General features: G+C 39.6%; 1 protein-coding gene across 1 annotated transcript; it reads right to left on the bottom strand.

The window, feature by feature from the left end:
* Positions 1–1,623: 1,623 nt before the first annotated feature.
* On the bottom strand, positions 1,624–12,074 carry aldh5a1 (aldehyde dehydrogenase 5 family member A1). The gene is given in 10 exon segments (NM_001142106.1): positions 1,624–3,738; positions 4,943–5,001; positions 5,967–6,136; positions 6,227–6,385; positions 8,533–8,676; positions 9,241–9,384; positions 9,500–9,616; positions 10,145–10,315; positions 10,739–10,822; positions 11,587–12,074. Coding segments are annotated over 10 exon segments (1,467 nt in total). The 5' UTR covers positions 11,800–12,074; the 3' UTR covers positions 1,624–3,532.
* Between the last annotated feature and the right edge of the window lie 4,809 nt (positions 12,075–16,883).

Genomic DNA, 16,883 nt, shown 5'->3' with positions numbered 1-16,883 from the left:
CCTATTCGTTCAGAAATTTCTTTCTGTGTCTTACCCTCTTGCTTGAGGGTGTCAATGATGGCCTTCTGGACAGCAGTCAGGTCGGCAGTCTTACCCATGATTGCGGTTTTGAGTAATGAACCAGGCTGGGAGTTTTTAAAAGCCTCAGGAATCTTTTGCAGGTTTTTAGAGTTAATTTGTTGATTCAGATGATTAGGTTAATAGCTCGTTTAGAGAACCTTTTCATGATATGCTAATTTTTTGAGATAGGAATTTTGGGTTTTCATGAGCTGTATGCCACAATCATCAATATTAAAACAAGAAAAGGCTTGAACTACTTCAGTTGTGTGTAATGAATCTAAAATATATGAAAGTCTAATGTTTATCAGTACATTACAGAAAATAATGAACTTTATCACAATATGCTAATTTTTTGAAAAGGACCTGTACATATACCGTAATGAATTATTTAAAAAAAGTTTTTTTTGCTACTGCATTTTTGTAAAGGAATTCTGTCATGGGAAAAGCGTGTTTTTACAAAATGCCTCAGTTAATAGAGCTTCTCCAGCAGAATCCTGCAATAAAATCTTTTTTTTTTTTCCAAAAGAGCAAACAGATTTTTTTACATTTCATTTTGAGGTTTCACATGGGGCTAGCCATATTCTTCATTTCCCAGGGTGCTACAGCCATGTGACCTGTGCTCTGATAAACTTTAGTCACACTTTACTGCTGTGCTGCAAGTTGGAGTGATATTACCCCCCTCCCAGCAGCCGATCAGCAGAACAATGGGAAAGTATCAAGATAGCAGCTCCCAGTAGATATCAGAATAGCGCTCAATAGTAGGAAGCCCAAGTCCAGCTTGGGACTCTTCCAGTTACATGGGAGTAGGAGAAACAATAGGTTACCTGAAAGAAGTTCTAATGTGTAGCGCTGGCTCCTTCTGAAAGCTCAGACTCAGGCACAATGCACTGAGATGGAGCCTACACACCAATATTACAGTTAAAAAAATACATTTGTTGGTTTAAGAATAAAATTTCAAACAGAAGAGTGAATTATTTGCTATGTAAACAGTGTAATTTAGAAAAAAAAATGAAAATCATGACAGAATCCCTTTAAAAAAAAAAACACATTTCAGAATTAAAGAAACAGTTAACATTAATTAACACACACTTCTGTTTGTATTCCAAAGACTTAAGCTGGGTATACACAGGCTTATCCTATACCATATTCAACAAATCTGCCCATGGACTGAGACTGATTGATAGCGTACAAGGGGTTATACATGGTATGGCCACCTTTCCTCTATTGTGTTTATTCAAGCTGTGTCCAACCATTTATTGTTATGCAATCGTCTTCTTTCGGCAGTTTCTAACTCCATTAAATTGGGCATGGTCTCAAAATAGGCTGTGCGTTTAAAAATGGGAGGGGTCAACACTGACTTTCATTATCGGCAGGATTTGTGGTTCCTCTTTACTTCCTTATTTGCTGATGTAGTAACTACTATGGGATCAGTATGTGTATGGACAGCTTAAAGCAAAATATAAATTATGTGTGTAAAATCTGACTACTGCTGAAACCGGGCCCTGTCCAGCAGTAGCCACACTGGAAGCTTTTCTAAAAGTAAAACACCATCTCCACAGCTTGTCATTAGTTTTTGGCACATTTTTTATTCATCATTAATGAAGACAACTCTAAAACAATTATTATCTAAAACAATTATTATCTAAAACAAGACGAATAATCATTCACACTATTATGAACAGGACTTATAAAGCCATACAAACTTGGACTTTACATATGAAAAAGTTTTCAAGGTAGGTTAAAATGGCAATGTTTTTGTCACAGTATTTATTATTGTGCAATTTCCTGTTAAAATTACATTTTGTAACCTATTTTACTTCACATTTACAGGTTAAAAAAAAAAAAATATATAAAAGAAATGTACATAAACCTTTTAACATAAAGTTAAAAGCACTTCACTATGTATATACATTTGGCAACATCAGGTTATAGCGCTGGCGTGAACATTTCTATGTTAGAACTGTACTTTACAGACACTTATAAAGCACCAGCATATTTCGCAAAGATGTACAACAGAAGGGTGCACACATCAAACACAGATTACCTACAAATATTTACTGAAGGAGGTAAAAAAAAAAGGGACCTGCTCCTTAGAACTTACAATCTAAAATCATTAATTTTACAGATATTAGACCAAGAATCATGTTTCTCACCCCCTCCTTTTATTAAGGGTCAACAATGTAATAGGTAAAGCACATTCCAAAATTTTATAGAATACTGTTCAGGTGGCCATACATGGCAAGATCCACCACTGACTTCTACATGATCTCGACAGGTTTTAGCTGGCATGTTTTGGGATTCAGAATAGTCACAGCTTTGTGACACTTTTCTCTGAAAAGTCACTACAGTAAGTTTTTTTCCACAAAAAATTTGGGATTTTGGCGACAAAAAAAATGTTGCAGTTTATAAAATGCCCCCTTAACTTTTACCCATTGATAAAAACACTTCTAAAAATCCCATAGGAATAAATAGAAAGTGGGTGAGGTTTTTCTGTGGTGAGTTCTAATCTCACACTTGTGTTTTGTGTTTTTAGGGTATAAATGGGACTGCTTTGTTTCTAATTTATCAGGCTCTATATATATTTAATAGTATATATTATATTCTAGTCACTTATCAAGTACAATTGATGTATCATTGGGACAGAATAAGATCAACTGCATAATTTATTGGTGGTAGGGATCCATTAAGAGTAAAGGCTCAGTTATTAAGCACAGACATTAAAGGTACTTGTACCTTAAAGGATATGTAAAGCTTACATTTGCCTACAATCTATATCAGTTGGGCACGTCTCCCCCACCCAAATGGCATAATTTGTACTGCATATATCCCCTCCACTTGCCAGCACCATCACATTTTCCTAAAGCAAATTGCAGCTTTCACCCGGAGGCCATTTTTCCTCTGAGAGCACTGTAAGGGTAAAGCTGAGCTCAGGAAAAAAAATTGAAGCAGACAGTGAGAGCTAAGTTTCTATGGGAACCAGCAATGCCATCTCTTCACTGGCTGCTAGACTGGAGGGTGTCTGGGTAATCTGAGCTTAGAGCAACTGAGCATGCCCACAAGTCAAAGCAAATTCCTGGGGGAGGGGGGCGAGTAGGTTACAGGAGGAGAAGGAAATCTAAGTGATTAAAGAGATGTTGTAGCCTTACTGTTAACCTCTAGACAACCAGTGTGGCAGGTATTGTAAGATTTCAAAGAGGCTGTTGATTGATTACATTTGTGTGTGTGGGGTTTACATGTCCTTTAAGCTTAACAGCAAAAGGATGCACGTGCACAACTGCATCTTTGTAATGCATCAGCTTCATTTTCATCAGATGCATCTCCACCTCCCGGCTGTTGTTACTCTGAAATTATGGGGTAATAAGTTGCATTGTGGGAAAAAAATATGGCGTCTTGCTCACACTGCACTCATAAATGAGCCCTGGTGACATCAACTCATTTAACATTGACCCTGAGTTTGATCTTCTGCTTTATGTTATAAGCCTCCAAAGCATACATATTTTACTTCTAAATACTCATCAATGCCATATTTTGACCCTTCCCGACCAATGCCAGACTGCTTCACACCGCCAAATGGGCACTCGACAGATGACAGCAAACCTTCATTCACGCCAACCATCCCTACTTCCAGACGTTCAGCCACACGCCAGATTTGTGCTGGATCTTGAGAGTAAAAATATCCTGAAACAAACAAAAAATGTCCTCACCAATGAAATACTGTTAATATATTAATCACAACACAATGTTTTTTGGCCTTACAAAATGCTAAGGTGGGTAAATGCTACTACAATTACCCTCCTACCAGTTATAATGGTCTGCAGTTTTCTGCTATAGCGCATGCTCTTTATCATTGATTAGCAGTACCTGCAGAGTTCTAGCCATGCAAAGCCTGTAGGTGCCCATGACTCTTCAGGGTATCTGACGTGGATCTCTCATATGCAGATTGCGGATAAATAAAATCATTCTGTAGTGTCAAATGATTATATCCAATTAAATGTATTCAATAAAATATAAAATGAAGTTCTCAGTTTAGCATTTATCCACATTTATTGCGTAAGAGTGCCTCCATGATGTGGACGGAGCATTACTTATTACAGATGCCTAGACCAACCTAACCAGATTCCAAGTCAGATAGGTCATATAATTTGGATACCTACAGTAGAGTTAAAGATATGTAGCTGCACTATAGTCAAGGTGTTGCAAGAAAAAGCCATTGATTATTTCAACACCAGAGGGATCATTTACGTCCACAAGCACAGTGGGCACCTTGTTATCTTATCTGCAGTAAGTTACTCATAACACCACTGCCATTAAAGGTATATGCGTCACAATGCGCTCCTTGCAATTCTGTATATTTGAGCGTGGGGCCACTTACTCCTTCCTACCTTCCAATCCAAATCAGGTGCTACTGCGCCTATTGACGCAGGGAAAGCCTGGAGCTACCTTTGTACCAGGCAGTAGCTTTAGGGTTCACTCAGTTCCAGTGTCAATAGGTGCAAAACACTTACCCTGAAAAAATAGGGCACACACATGGCTTGCATGGCGAATGCCAGAAATTATGCCGGTGAACACTGGAAATGATGCACAATTTGCAATGAAGTGTATGCACTGTTGCATCCATTTTCATAAACTGTGGTAGGTGCAGTCCAACTGCTGCATCAAGAGAGCTGCCCATTTGCATCTGCAATGGTGGTGGGATTGTGGGAAAAGCAAGGCAATTGGGCTCGTAATTGCACTTTACTCACTGTACCTCTATAAGTGAATGTGCCCTCAGATTTCATAAAGGAAAAATTTTAACAATTCCCACCACAAGGGGCATCTGCCTTGTTTCCCCCACCTTCCTTGCATTTTATGCTAAATATCAAAAAGATGCCAAGAGCCTTACCTGCTAAGCCAACATTGGCTGAATTTGCAATGGCAACTGCTTCTTCTTCTGTATCAAATCTAGTAGGAGAAGAGCAATGTGAATTAAGGAACATGTACAAAAGCTGCCAATCTGCATTATCTGTTAGAGGAGACCCTTTCTTCTTACTAGATGCTCACTTTCTCAGTTTCTAGAGGGTAGCAGGATTCCAGTTTTTCCCTATTGTGAAGGGGTCATGGGATGTAGACACAAGAAGCTAAGCCAGATGAAGCAAACTGTCTTGCTCAGTGCTTTGTCTGGTGGAGATACTATGATCTTCATTTGCTTGCATCTCATCAAGCCATTGTCCGCAAAGGGAAAATAAACCCTGTGCCTGCTATCCACTCACTACCTCTTGCTAAATAAATTGGATGCATTAAGGGTGGCCACTGTAGCCCAAAACACATCTAAAACCTTAACCACCTCAATGTTCAGTAAAATACAACACCATCTACTCTAGTAGCTACAACAGATAGATGATGAAAAGGATATGTGAAGAAATTACATAGATTTGGGGGAGGAAATGCTTGAAGCAGCCAACCACTGAATTTAATAAACTCATATATGGCCCCAGTCCATAAGAAGCACTGAAGTAAACATGTAAAATATGGTCTTCCCTACTCATCTTCAGAGTTCCTGACAGCTGTCATATCCTCAGCAAGGAGCCTGCCTGAGTGCCCACCCTGAACATCCAACTAATCCAACTATACAGATAAGTACAATTATATGACCCTCTAAGCTGGCCATACAAATACTTATAATATTGATTTCTGGTATATGCAGTCTATGTACTTATCGGCTTGTGCATCAGCTTTAGGCACTGAATGGAGAGAGGCAGCCTCTCAGGCAGGGAGTGAGTGTGGCTATGCAAAGATAAACACTGCTTATGTGTAGCACTGAAGAAGAGTAGAAGGAGGTTACAGAATTTCATTAGGCTCAAATGTTCTTGCAATCGTATTTTCAATTATTTATTAAAAAAACACAGAAAACAAGCAAAGATCCTTACTTTATGACTGGTGCTAAAGGACCAAATGTTTCTTCTTGTGTGCACAGCATGTCTGTGGTAACGTTACTTAGCAGAGTTGGTTCAAAGAAATTCTTCCCAACAGCAGAACGTTTCCCTCCTGCCTCAATTTGGGCACCAAGAGACACGGCATTGCTCACATGTTGCTCCACCTAAAGCCAAAGAGATGATCAATTCAGTACCAAATAGGTTATGCTTGGCATGCAACAGCAGCAGTCATTTTCATTTGCACAGGCCTTTACCTTCTGCACTGCCTTTTCATTAATGAGCGGGCCCTGTGTAACTCCATCACCAAACCCATGTCCAATTCGTAACTCCTTATTCATCAGAGCTGCAAGTTTGCTCACAAATGTGTTGTGTATCCCTTTCTGTACCAGAAATCTGTTGGAGCACACACATGTCTGAAAGGAAAAATAAAATGGTATGGCTATAAATGGCTAAATAAATGGTAGCACATGATAAAGTCATTTTGTATTTGTTATTTGGATGAATCCTATAACTCTTTGCAACATTTAACATTCTGCCCAACCTCAAAGAGGTTGTAAAAAAGAAAAAACAAAAGCCAATTTTTAGGTTCCCTCCTCAAAAACAGGGCTACCTTCAATATGCAGGTAAGGGATCCCTTATCTGGAAACCTGTTTTCCAAAAAGCTCTGAATTATGAGAAGACCATCTCCCATAGACTCTATTTTATTAAAAAAAATTCACATTTTTAAGAATGATTTCCCTTTTCTCTGTAATAAAACAGTACCTTTTTTAATTTTTTTTTTAGCAGACTTCAGGTATGGAGATCCAAATTACGGAAAGACCCCTTATCCAGCATACCCCAGGTCCTGAGCATTCTGGATAGCATATCCCATACCTGTACTATGATCTAAAAATTGGTACAATCTTCAAGAAAACCACAATCATTTGCAGTGCATTCTTCCTACCACTCTCCCTCTGATTTCAGAACTTGAAGCAGTGCTGACCTTTTACAAGTAAACCAGCCAAGGATTTCTATGCACAGTGATCAGAGGGAGAGCAGAGAAGGGGACAATGCACTGCAAAGCATTGTGGTTTTCATGAAAAACATACTTTTAAATGGAAGTATATCGACGATAGCTCTGATTTTGAGGGGGAAACCTGAAAATTGGCTTTTGTGTAATGGGCCAATTTCTAAATGTTCTGCATTGTACCCAAGAGCCATGAATATCTACAATTATATCCTTATAAATGGTGCTTAGTGATGTCATCAGTTAAAATTGGTACTTAGGGATGTAATTTCTGTCACATGACTCACTGAAACTTGTGTATACTAATTAATAACGTACTCACATTGGTAAAGCATGAGGATATTAGATGTCATCTTGGAGTTCCATGGCCTTAGCCCTTGTATATAATCATGGAACTCCTCAGTGACTTATAAAATCCTTATATTTTACAACAGGGAGTACATTATACACTATATACTGTCTAAAGTACAAAAGTATAGCACTTAGCAGGTCTTGATAAAGACAAAAAGTTTTACTTAGCTAGTTGCCCAACGTTTCAGTCACAGCCAGTGACATTTCCAAGGGAAACAAACAGTCTGTTCTTTGTCTACCTTAAGAAAGGTGACTGGCTGTGACCAAACATTGGGTTACTAGGTAAATAAAACTTTTTGTCTTTATTAAGGCCTGCTGAGTGCTGGATTTTGACTTATTGATGCTCTCCGATAGCACTCAGGCTTAATAATCCATTTTGCCTTCAGTGGAATGGACTTATCTAATGGCTTCTGTGCCAAGTCTATGTGGAGAAAGGTAAACATGGTCAGTTCAGTATTGCACATGTAACTGATCTGTTGTTTCAGCACAGTTCTCTGATCTGGCAGCAGAACAATGTATTCCGCTGGGGCTTAAAAAAATAAACAAAAGCATAACAGATATAGGCCCACTATGAATATTTATGGCCAATTTAGCTTGCATGTGCTCACTAAACTTAAACCTTATCAGAACCAACCAAATTTCAATAACATCTTAGTAGATCTTTTTAAAGGAGAAGGAAAGGTAAAAACTACGTAAGCTGTATCAGAAAAGTCTATTTAAATACAGCCATAAGCACTTACAGAAACACTGCACTGAGTTCTCTTTCAAAAGATACAGGATTTCTTGTTTGTTTTCCTCTGCCAGAGACACGCAGCTCTCTCCTCTCGCTTAAAGGTATGTCTGCATCTTAAGATTAACCCTTTATTAGCCTTTCCTTCTCCTTTAAATAGCGAAAACATTAGCCTTTGCCTTTCCTTCAGTGGCTACAGTTGTTTAGTGGTCACTGACCTTTGGTTATGGTCAACAAATGATCATTAAATTACCACGAGTGAATCTTATTACTGTGGATGAGACCACATGTAAAAAGAATAGCTGTCTGGTATGCAATAAATAGTTTGCCAGTTCCACAAAGGAGAATATTGACCCTTTTATACACAGCAACATTACATGTCACTGACTGCGTTGATGTTGTCATAATAATTATTAGATATTATTATTTAAGATAGAAAAATATAAATGAATGAACATTTAGATTTTACACACTTGACCAGAGTTCCGAAATTTTGAAGCTAGAGCCCCAGCAACAGCTTGGTCAACGTTTGCACTGTCAAACACAATAAATGGCGCATGTCCTCCAAGCTCCATTGACACCCTCTTCACAGAGTTGGCTGCATGGTGCAACAGGATCTTTAGGAAAAAAAAAATCCTATTATAATGGTCCCTACAATATATTTAGTAGATTGGTTATGGGTACACAATAAACCAGGAGAGGCAACATGGTAGAACTAAGATCATTCACTATGGGAGAAAATCAATTTGCCTACCCCAGGGGTGTTGCCATAGTCCTAGATATAAAATCCTAACCAAGTTTAACAATTATATGACCAAAAAACATATATTAAAGATATAGTGGTGCACTGTGACTGTCAGTAATTCAATCTATTTCCTTAAAGACTGTGGTTCAGTCACAAGCGTTACTTACTCACTGATGCCTTGGAATGCAGACTGAAGAGGGCACAGAGAAAGGAAAACAATGCCCAAAGGCCTTGTATATAATCTAATAAAGATTGTGTTTTCAGTAGGGGGGGAAGGACTAAACAACACTCTGAACCTTGTGGATAGGTACTGATTTAAGTCACTGCTTTCTTTGCTTTAAAGGAGAACTACACCCCCTGGGGGGTGTAGTTCTCCTTTAAAGCCATCAATGCCAACAATGCAGAGGCTGAAGGTATTGGATATTCCAGTTGCTACCTTTCCTGTTGCAGTGGAACCAGTAAAGGAAATTTTGCTGACGGCAAGATCAGTGCACAGTGTTTCCCCAACTGCCGGAGTCTTCTCTCTTGAACAAGGGACAACATTATAAACTCCGGCTGGGAATCCAGCCTGCTGGGCCAACTGTAATAAAGCAAGGGTATATTTTTAATTGGGAATGATAATTTAAAAAGCACAATGAGACTATCACATGCATTAAATAAACATTGTATATTTCCCATTCAAAACAAGAACATACCTCTGCAAGTGCTAATGCAGATAATGGGGTGTCCTCAGCAGGCTTTACAACAACAGTGCATCCAGCAGCAAGAGCCGCCCCTACCTTTCTTGTTATCATAGCACTGGGAAAGTTCCACTGGTTGGAGAGAACAGAAGAACACTCTCTGGTTATAACCAAGAATAAGTCAACCTAAGCTAAAACCACTCAAGGCTTCATATGCCTCTTTGATTTTGGATTGTTACCTCCTTTCTTTATAAAAAACCTCCATGAAACTGAGGTCTGATACAGCTGACAATTATGTCATGCAGTTGTAAGCAATTTTCTTGCAATTTGATTGAATCCAGTTATTTTATTAATATGATTTCTAATATAAAACTGGATCCAGTAAAATGCATCGAACTGGTCTGCATGTAATTTCCATGTGAAGCCAGCATCCCTGCCTACCTATGAAGGACATTTGTCTTGAAAGTACAGTAGAAGAACCTTCATTTCTTAAAAAGGAAGGGTTTGTGTAGCCTTGATTTTATACATAGAAAAAGAAACTGCCATAGTGCTTATAACAACTAATGCATCCTACACAGTCACTAACAGCAATAAAAGAGAGAAGAATCTGATAACATATAGCTTGTTATGGTTGTGCTCGTTTATGTTTGCAGAACTTACTGGAGTTATGATCGCTGCGACTCCTACAGGCTGTTTAAGAACCACAGCTCTTCTATCCTTAACTGCCACAGGAATCACATCCCCATACACACGGCGCGCCTCCTCTGAAAACCATTCCAAAAAGCCGGCTGCATAAAGGATCTCTCCGAGTGCCTCCTTCAATGGCTTACCCTTGAAAGGCATATCAGAACAAGTGAGAAATGTAGAAGGCAGACACGTACAGAGGATCATTACATACAGAAGTAAGGGGGGATGCCTAACAGGAGTTATGTGTTTTTTTTTATTTTTTTAATATTTTTTTTTGTTTGGTAAATATAAAAAAAAATACACAGCATAAATATAATCTTGTACATTTCAGTATAAAAGATGTTAACATTCCTTGAATGAGAACCAGATGCATAGGCCTTTCCACTAGGGATTTGAATTGTTGCCAGTGGAAAGGCATTTTGGAGAGATAAGTATTTTTAGATCTCACAGTATGTAAATACCAAGAGAAAGCAGCCCAAGTAGTCTGGCTATTAATCTAACAAAATACCTCCTCCACAACAATGATTAAACCGTTAAGTATCTTCACTTATGAAAAATAGTGCTTACATTTTCAGCTGTGATAATCTTGGCAAGGTCCTCTTTATTCTGGATCATTAAATCATACCATCTCCGCAGCAGAACACTCCTCTCCTAAGGGGAAAAAAAAGTAATTGTCATATGAAACAGTAATACCCAAGCAATGACAACACCACATGAACTGAAGCAAAGACTCACATTAAAAAATAATAATCATGCCAGCAGTGTTATTATTCAGCCAGGTGTGCCAGGTCCTCTTAACTGCTGAGAAATGATTAACTCCCTGTTAATCTAGAACAGAGGCACTGCCAACCTTTAACAGCACCAGCCACTGTGACAATGGTCACTGATCTAATGTACATGTGACACCCACTTAAGTGATGCATTTGTCAGAGGCACCCTGTACCTAATGCCTTGTTAGGCCTCTACCATGTGCCCATCTTCCTGTCATTAAATCACGGGTCATTAAATCAAACCATTGCGAACATTGTGCACACTGCAATAAAAGTGGGAACCTAGGGTTAATTATGATGAAGACAGGTTTCATAGGCGCCTTATCCAGCCTAGGGACAGGCACAAGCTCTGAGGTGTTCAAGAACACCCCACATTATCTTATACCCCATCCTCTGCACCCAACCTTTATGGGACCCAAAATGGCAAGGAGATATTTACCCCAAGGCTACATAGCGTTTGACAGTAAAGAGATTTTCAGGGCCATACCCATGGCCGGTCATATGGATAAAAGGTCTGTTTATGGGTTTGCCAATAGTGAGGTACAGCTGACCCTGCTGACAGCACAAACCTTGAATATTCGTTGGGGCCACTCTTGGGCTACCAGTCTCCTACTTGTAGTAAAACCTTGAATCACATTGCCTTACCTTGCCCGACACGTCTTTCCATGATTTGAAGGCTTCGGAGGCTGCCTTTATTGCCTCCCTACATTCTCGGGGGCCACAGTCAGACACTTGCGCCAGTTCTGCCCCAGTAGCCGGATCCAGCACAGGAAAGGTCACAGAGTCAGAGGCCCGCACCCAAGAGCCGCCGACATAAGCAGCAGATCGCAGCAGCGAAGATGCCAGGGAGGAAGACATCCTACAAGGAAGGTAGAGGATGCCAGACACAGGCAGCCTGACTAACATATCTCCCACTGCAGCCGAGATCTGCTCACTACAAGCACGATAATGGCCCGGATGCCACTAAAGCTTTGGAGTAAATGCGATCAGACGATGTGAAGGCAGCACATACATACAGAGCAAGAATGGGGCCTCTGGCCTGTGCTATGCGTTCCTGGCGAGCCCCACAGGCCAATTTACATAACAATCCCTAACTGTTCCTTTCCACCATGTTGACATCCACAGTCCGGGCGAAGTCCAGCGTGAAAGGGTGACATGTGGGGGTGTGTCACCGCCATAGCCAATAGCCAGCCTTGGTGTTTCTACTATACAATTAAGAACCAATAGCCAAAGACGCAAGAAGTAGCGCCATCTGCAGGCGGGAGTTCAAAATGCAATTTCATTGGTACGTTAGTTTTCTTACAGGCTGTCTGTCTCTTGCTCGGATGCAATTCCCCAAGAGCCATTTTTATTACAGTTTCTGACATCCATTGTTTTAACCAGGTTGTTACAATTACAGACTTAGGAGATATGTTTTTTTCAAAATGTATTATCCTATATACCACGCTAATATTCAACAGGGCTTACAGAGTGCATGCACACTAGCCTCTGCTCTAGTAGAGCTTACAATCCAAAGATGGCATTACATTCCAACAGCTGTCACATTCCTTGATTCTATATCCCCTGGGTGTAACAGATTCTCTGTTAATGTCTCTGTGTACCACTAACACTGATTTTTTTAGTGTCTGTAGCCCTGCAGATCCTGATTATATATAATTAGTATCTGTATAAATAGATATTATATATATATATATATACACACACAAATCCAAAGGATTTCAGCACACCCACAAACCATCAGTCAAAGGACCCAGGTGCTACCTACACGGCATATTCACACACAGTCCAACATAGATAGGTGCACACTGGGATCATTTACAAAAAATTACCTTTATTGTTCCATAAAACTAGGTCGATGTTTCGGTCTCCTTCTAAGACCTTTTTCAAGACCAGAATAACAGTAATACAAACACATCTATAAGTAAATCACAAACCCCAATCAGACCCAATGAGGTGTGGTAATGGAATCAAGTGAGTAACCATGTGATCAAACCCAACCCTGCACCAAGTAGAGAATATAATTTCCCAAAACCACGATGCATCAAATATATTATAACCATGTTTAACAATATACCCCAACCAGTGAAGGTAAGTTCAACAAGTATGTGGCTATACTCAAGTACAATAAAACTTTTTTTTGTCAGGTATGAGTCATAACACATATATCAATAAAACCATAAAAAAATATAAAATACATCCAAGGAAATGGACTGAGGTAGCACTGAAAATCTAGCGCTGATTAAGGAAGCATAAAAATGAGCAATATTCGTTTAGACCAAATGGGGCCAATGTATTCAACGTTTTGATCCAGAATTCCTCTCTCTGTAGGAGGCATTTAGACCTATCCCCACCCCTCCTTAATAGGGAAACATGATCTATCGCTATATAGCGAAAAGTGGGTAGCCTATGTCCAAATTCTAAAAAATGCTTGGCTACTGGTTTATTTGTCACACCATCTCGGAACGCTGTACTAATCGCTGAGCGATGACCATCCATACGTAACCTTAAAGGTTGATCAGTCTTGCCTATATAGGAAAGGCCACATGGGCACGTAATCAAATAGATAACATATGGTGTGGTACAAGTAATATTATGTCTAATAGACAGGCATTTACCAGTCTGGGGATGTAGAAAAGACTCTCCAGGGGTCATATATCTACATGAAGTGCAGTTTGGACATTTGAAACAACCCCATTTGGTATTAGACAACCATGTTCCCTGTTTCTTCTGATAACAGGCCACTGGGTCACTCTGTACTAATAAGTCACGCAGATTTCTGCCTCTTTTGTTACTTACTAAGTGTGGTTTTGGTAAAATCTGTTTCAATTCCTTATCTGCCTGCAGTATATTCCAGTTATTGTTTATAACCTTATTGATCTGCAGACAAAAAGGAAATGATTTAAAAAAAATCTATTATTATATTAAAATAGAGATCACTTTTCCATAATTTGGGGTGTTTTGGATAAAGGATTTCCAAACATTGTGATCTCTGCTATAACAGGCAGTAAAATATTATTTAGTCAAACCTAGGGCTTCCACCAAAACAATACTTATAGTTTTTATTTAGAAGGGCCCGTCACACAGGTGGCCCCATTTATTAACCTGTTGGTCACCTGGGCCCTGCTAACAAGTGGAATGTGGCCCCAATGAAAAAAAATGGCTGCTGCATGCATGACCCCAGTCATTCCTCACTATGCAGAAATCTCACCCACAATCCACCCATTCCCTGCAAGCCCTGCAGCCACTGCAACCAACGAGACAGACTTATTTGTTTATTTGTAGGTTCTAGATCAATACAAACTTTGCATGTAAAAAAAAAATGTTTTCACTTTTGCGCAGAGCAGATGAAGTCCTTGACCAGCCTCTCAAAGCATTTACTCATGATGGGGGTCAGGGCTACCGGTCGCCAGTCATTCAGTGATGAGACTGTGGATGTTTTGGGTACCGGGACGATGGTAGCTATTTTGAAGCAGGCTGGGACTACAGACAGAGAGAAGGAGAGGTTGAAGATGTTTGTAAACACTTCAGTCATTATTGGGCCTCACAGCAACAGTAACTTCCATATCAAACAATGACTGCGTATAGCAGGGGCATGAAGGAGTGTAGGGTTTATACTTAGGGCAAGCTCTTCTGACCCCCAATGAACTGACTTTTAATTAGCACATTACTCAATGGAACTCTTTATATGAACTACTTATTATAGAGTAACATCAGCTGTTTATATTGCACGCACAAAGGGGTGTGACCAAAATGGGACAAAATGGAGGCCCCATATTAATAACTTGTATGGGGCCCCAAGCTTTCTAATGGTGGTCCTGTGTATCCTTTGACTTTCTGTTTGTTTTTTAAATTCACATAAAATTAAGGGTCTGGTTTTGGTTTAGCTGAAGAATAAGGATTTGGGTGAATCCAAATCTTGCATATAGCATTGGGATTCAATGTAAGCCCTACATTTAGATAAGGATCCCCAACCCATAGCTCCTGCCACTACAGGATGCTACAGGTTTGATTATTAGATTCTGTTGCTAATTGGACTGATTTCTGAGCTGCCATGCTGTATTATTTACCAATCAGCCTTATATTGCAACATTTCTATCCTATTTACCTGCAAATTAGAGAACCGCTGGGCCTCTGAACCACCACTGTGCTTGAAGGATAGCAATAGGATCCTTAAGCCATGGCAATAAATAGAGCCTTTATTGAATAAATAACCATATAGCCAGACCCAAGGACTAAGATCCAAGCACAGTACTGATTCAGTATACAGTTTAGCCTAGAATCAAACCAGCACCTTATCAGGTCATAAAATCACTATTTTAAATATTGAATTACACCTGGCTGGTCATAAAATTACTATTGTAAATAGTGAGTTACACCTGGCTGGCTGCTATATCTAAGCAAGCCTATATCTAACCTGTAAGTATATAATGCAGGTATGCAGATTACCTGTGGCATTAAGCCAATCTTAGCTGCTGTATAACAGCAAGTACAATATATATTATCCATCTTCAGAATGCATATATATATATATATACAGTATAATAAAAAAGCGTGTTCCATGAGTAATTTATACCTTTAATTTGAATGTTGCTTAAAACAAAGAGATTAGGGAATTGTGTTATACATCCTTACATACAAACTTGGATAATGAAAAAACCAACGTGACCCATGAAAAATGATCATAAACCCAGTGTAAATACTGATTTATGCTTTCAAAAACACAGAGTATCTTGACCACTGAAATGTAGTAGCATTCACTTTGTTTATTATATTAACTAGAACCAGTGTCAGACTTGGGTATTTGGGGCCCACAAGAAAACCTTACCCCAAGGGCCCACCAAACACATAAGGGCACCCACAACCCCTTACAACTTTTGCTTCCCTTTATCTCTCACTATGCACTGTGAGCTGAGCTATGGATGAGATGGGGCTTAAAAAAATATGTGGTGGTGCCAAAGATTATTAGGCCCTTTGCAGAGGATCACTGCAGAAAATGGACAATGAGCACATTAACCCCAGACATACCAGTGAGATCCCAACAAAAAAAAGATAAATGAAAGCATTACTTTTAAACTTTTCTTCTCTCCCAGTCCTCCCATGCTGCTTGCCTCACTCTGCCTCCTGAATAGCTGAAACCAACAAGTCTTTGATCCAACCAGAAATCAGGCTTGCAGACAAAGCTATTGAGCTATAAGAGTATTACGTCTGAACTAGCAGGTAAATTGCTTTTTTTATTTAATTTTTTTATTGGGAAAGTCTTGTGAGGTAAGCAGCTGGCTCTAAAGCCAAAATTTCTCCATTTAAAGTAAAAATTATGCCCCAGTATTGAGCGAAAATGAAAAGGAGGCCATAAGGCTCAGGCCCCTAACTAAACATCCCTTGCTATTGAGATGTCTGCTAAACCCAATGCCACCAGGACAAGAACAATTCAACTCCAACTCTCACCTCAATGGACTGGTCCAGCTGAAACCTCTGAAACTAACTGCTTAACCTTACCTAAGTGCCACCTCCCTCTCCTACTGTAAAAATAATGGGGGGCATAGGGTACACACATACCTAACACTTTGCAGGCAGTCCAGTAAGGCAGATGGATGTGGGAATTAGCATTTGCCACCGGACAGCTGTAAGCTGGATGAAAAGACAAACAAGTCATCAGCTTCATAGAGCCTACCTGATCCACAAGAGGAAGTACTAAAGACTTCATACAAATGAGGTAATGTGCTTGGGGAGGGGGGGTCCCAAGGACCAAAACCAAAGTCCCAACTGGAGCAAAAAAACTGAAGCAGAAAGACAAAAAGATGCCAGATTGGGGATGGGGTGGGCTTTTAAAGCTCTGGGAAAGGTCTTCCTAATGAGAGCAATCGGGCAGGTGATACCCAGTAAGTGCTGACATGGAGTTAGACAGGGAATGTGTCTTTATTCCCAAAAGTTTTCAGTGTCCT

The sequence above is a fragment of the Xenopus tropicalis genome, chromosome 6 (assembly GCF_000004195.4).
Source record: "Xenopus tropicalis strain Nigerian chromosome 6, UCB_Xtro_10.0, whole genome shotgun sequence".
NCBI classification, from domain to species: domain Eukaryota; kingdom Metazoa; phylum Chordata; class Amphibia; order Anura; family Pipidae; genus Xenopus; species Xenopus tropicalis.
Note: the sequence above shows the minus strand (reverse complement) of the source record. Positions and strands in the feature narration are given on the sequence as shown.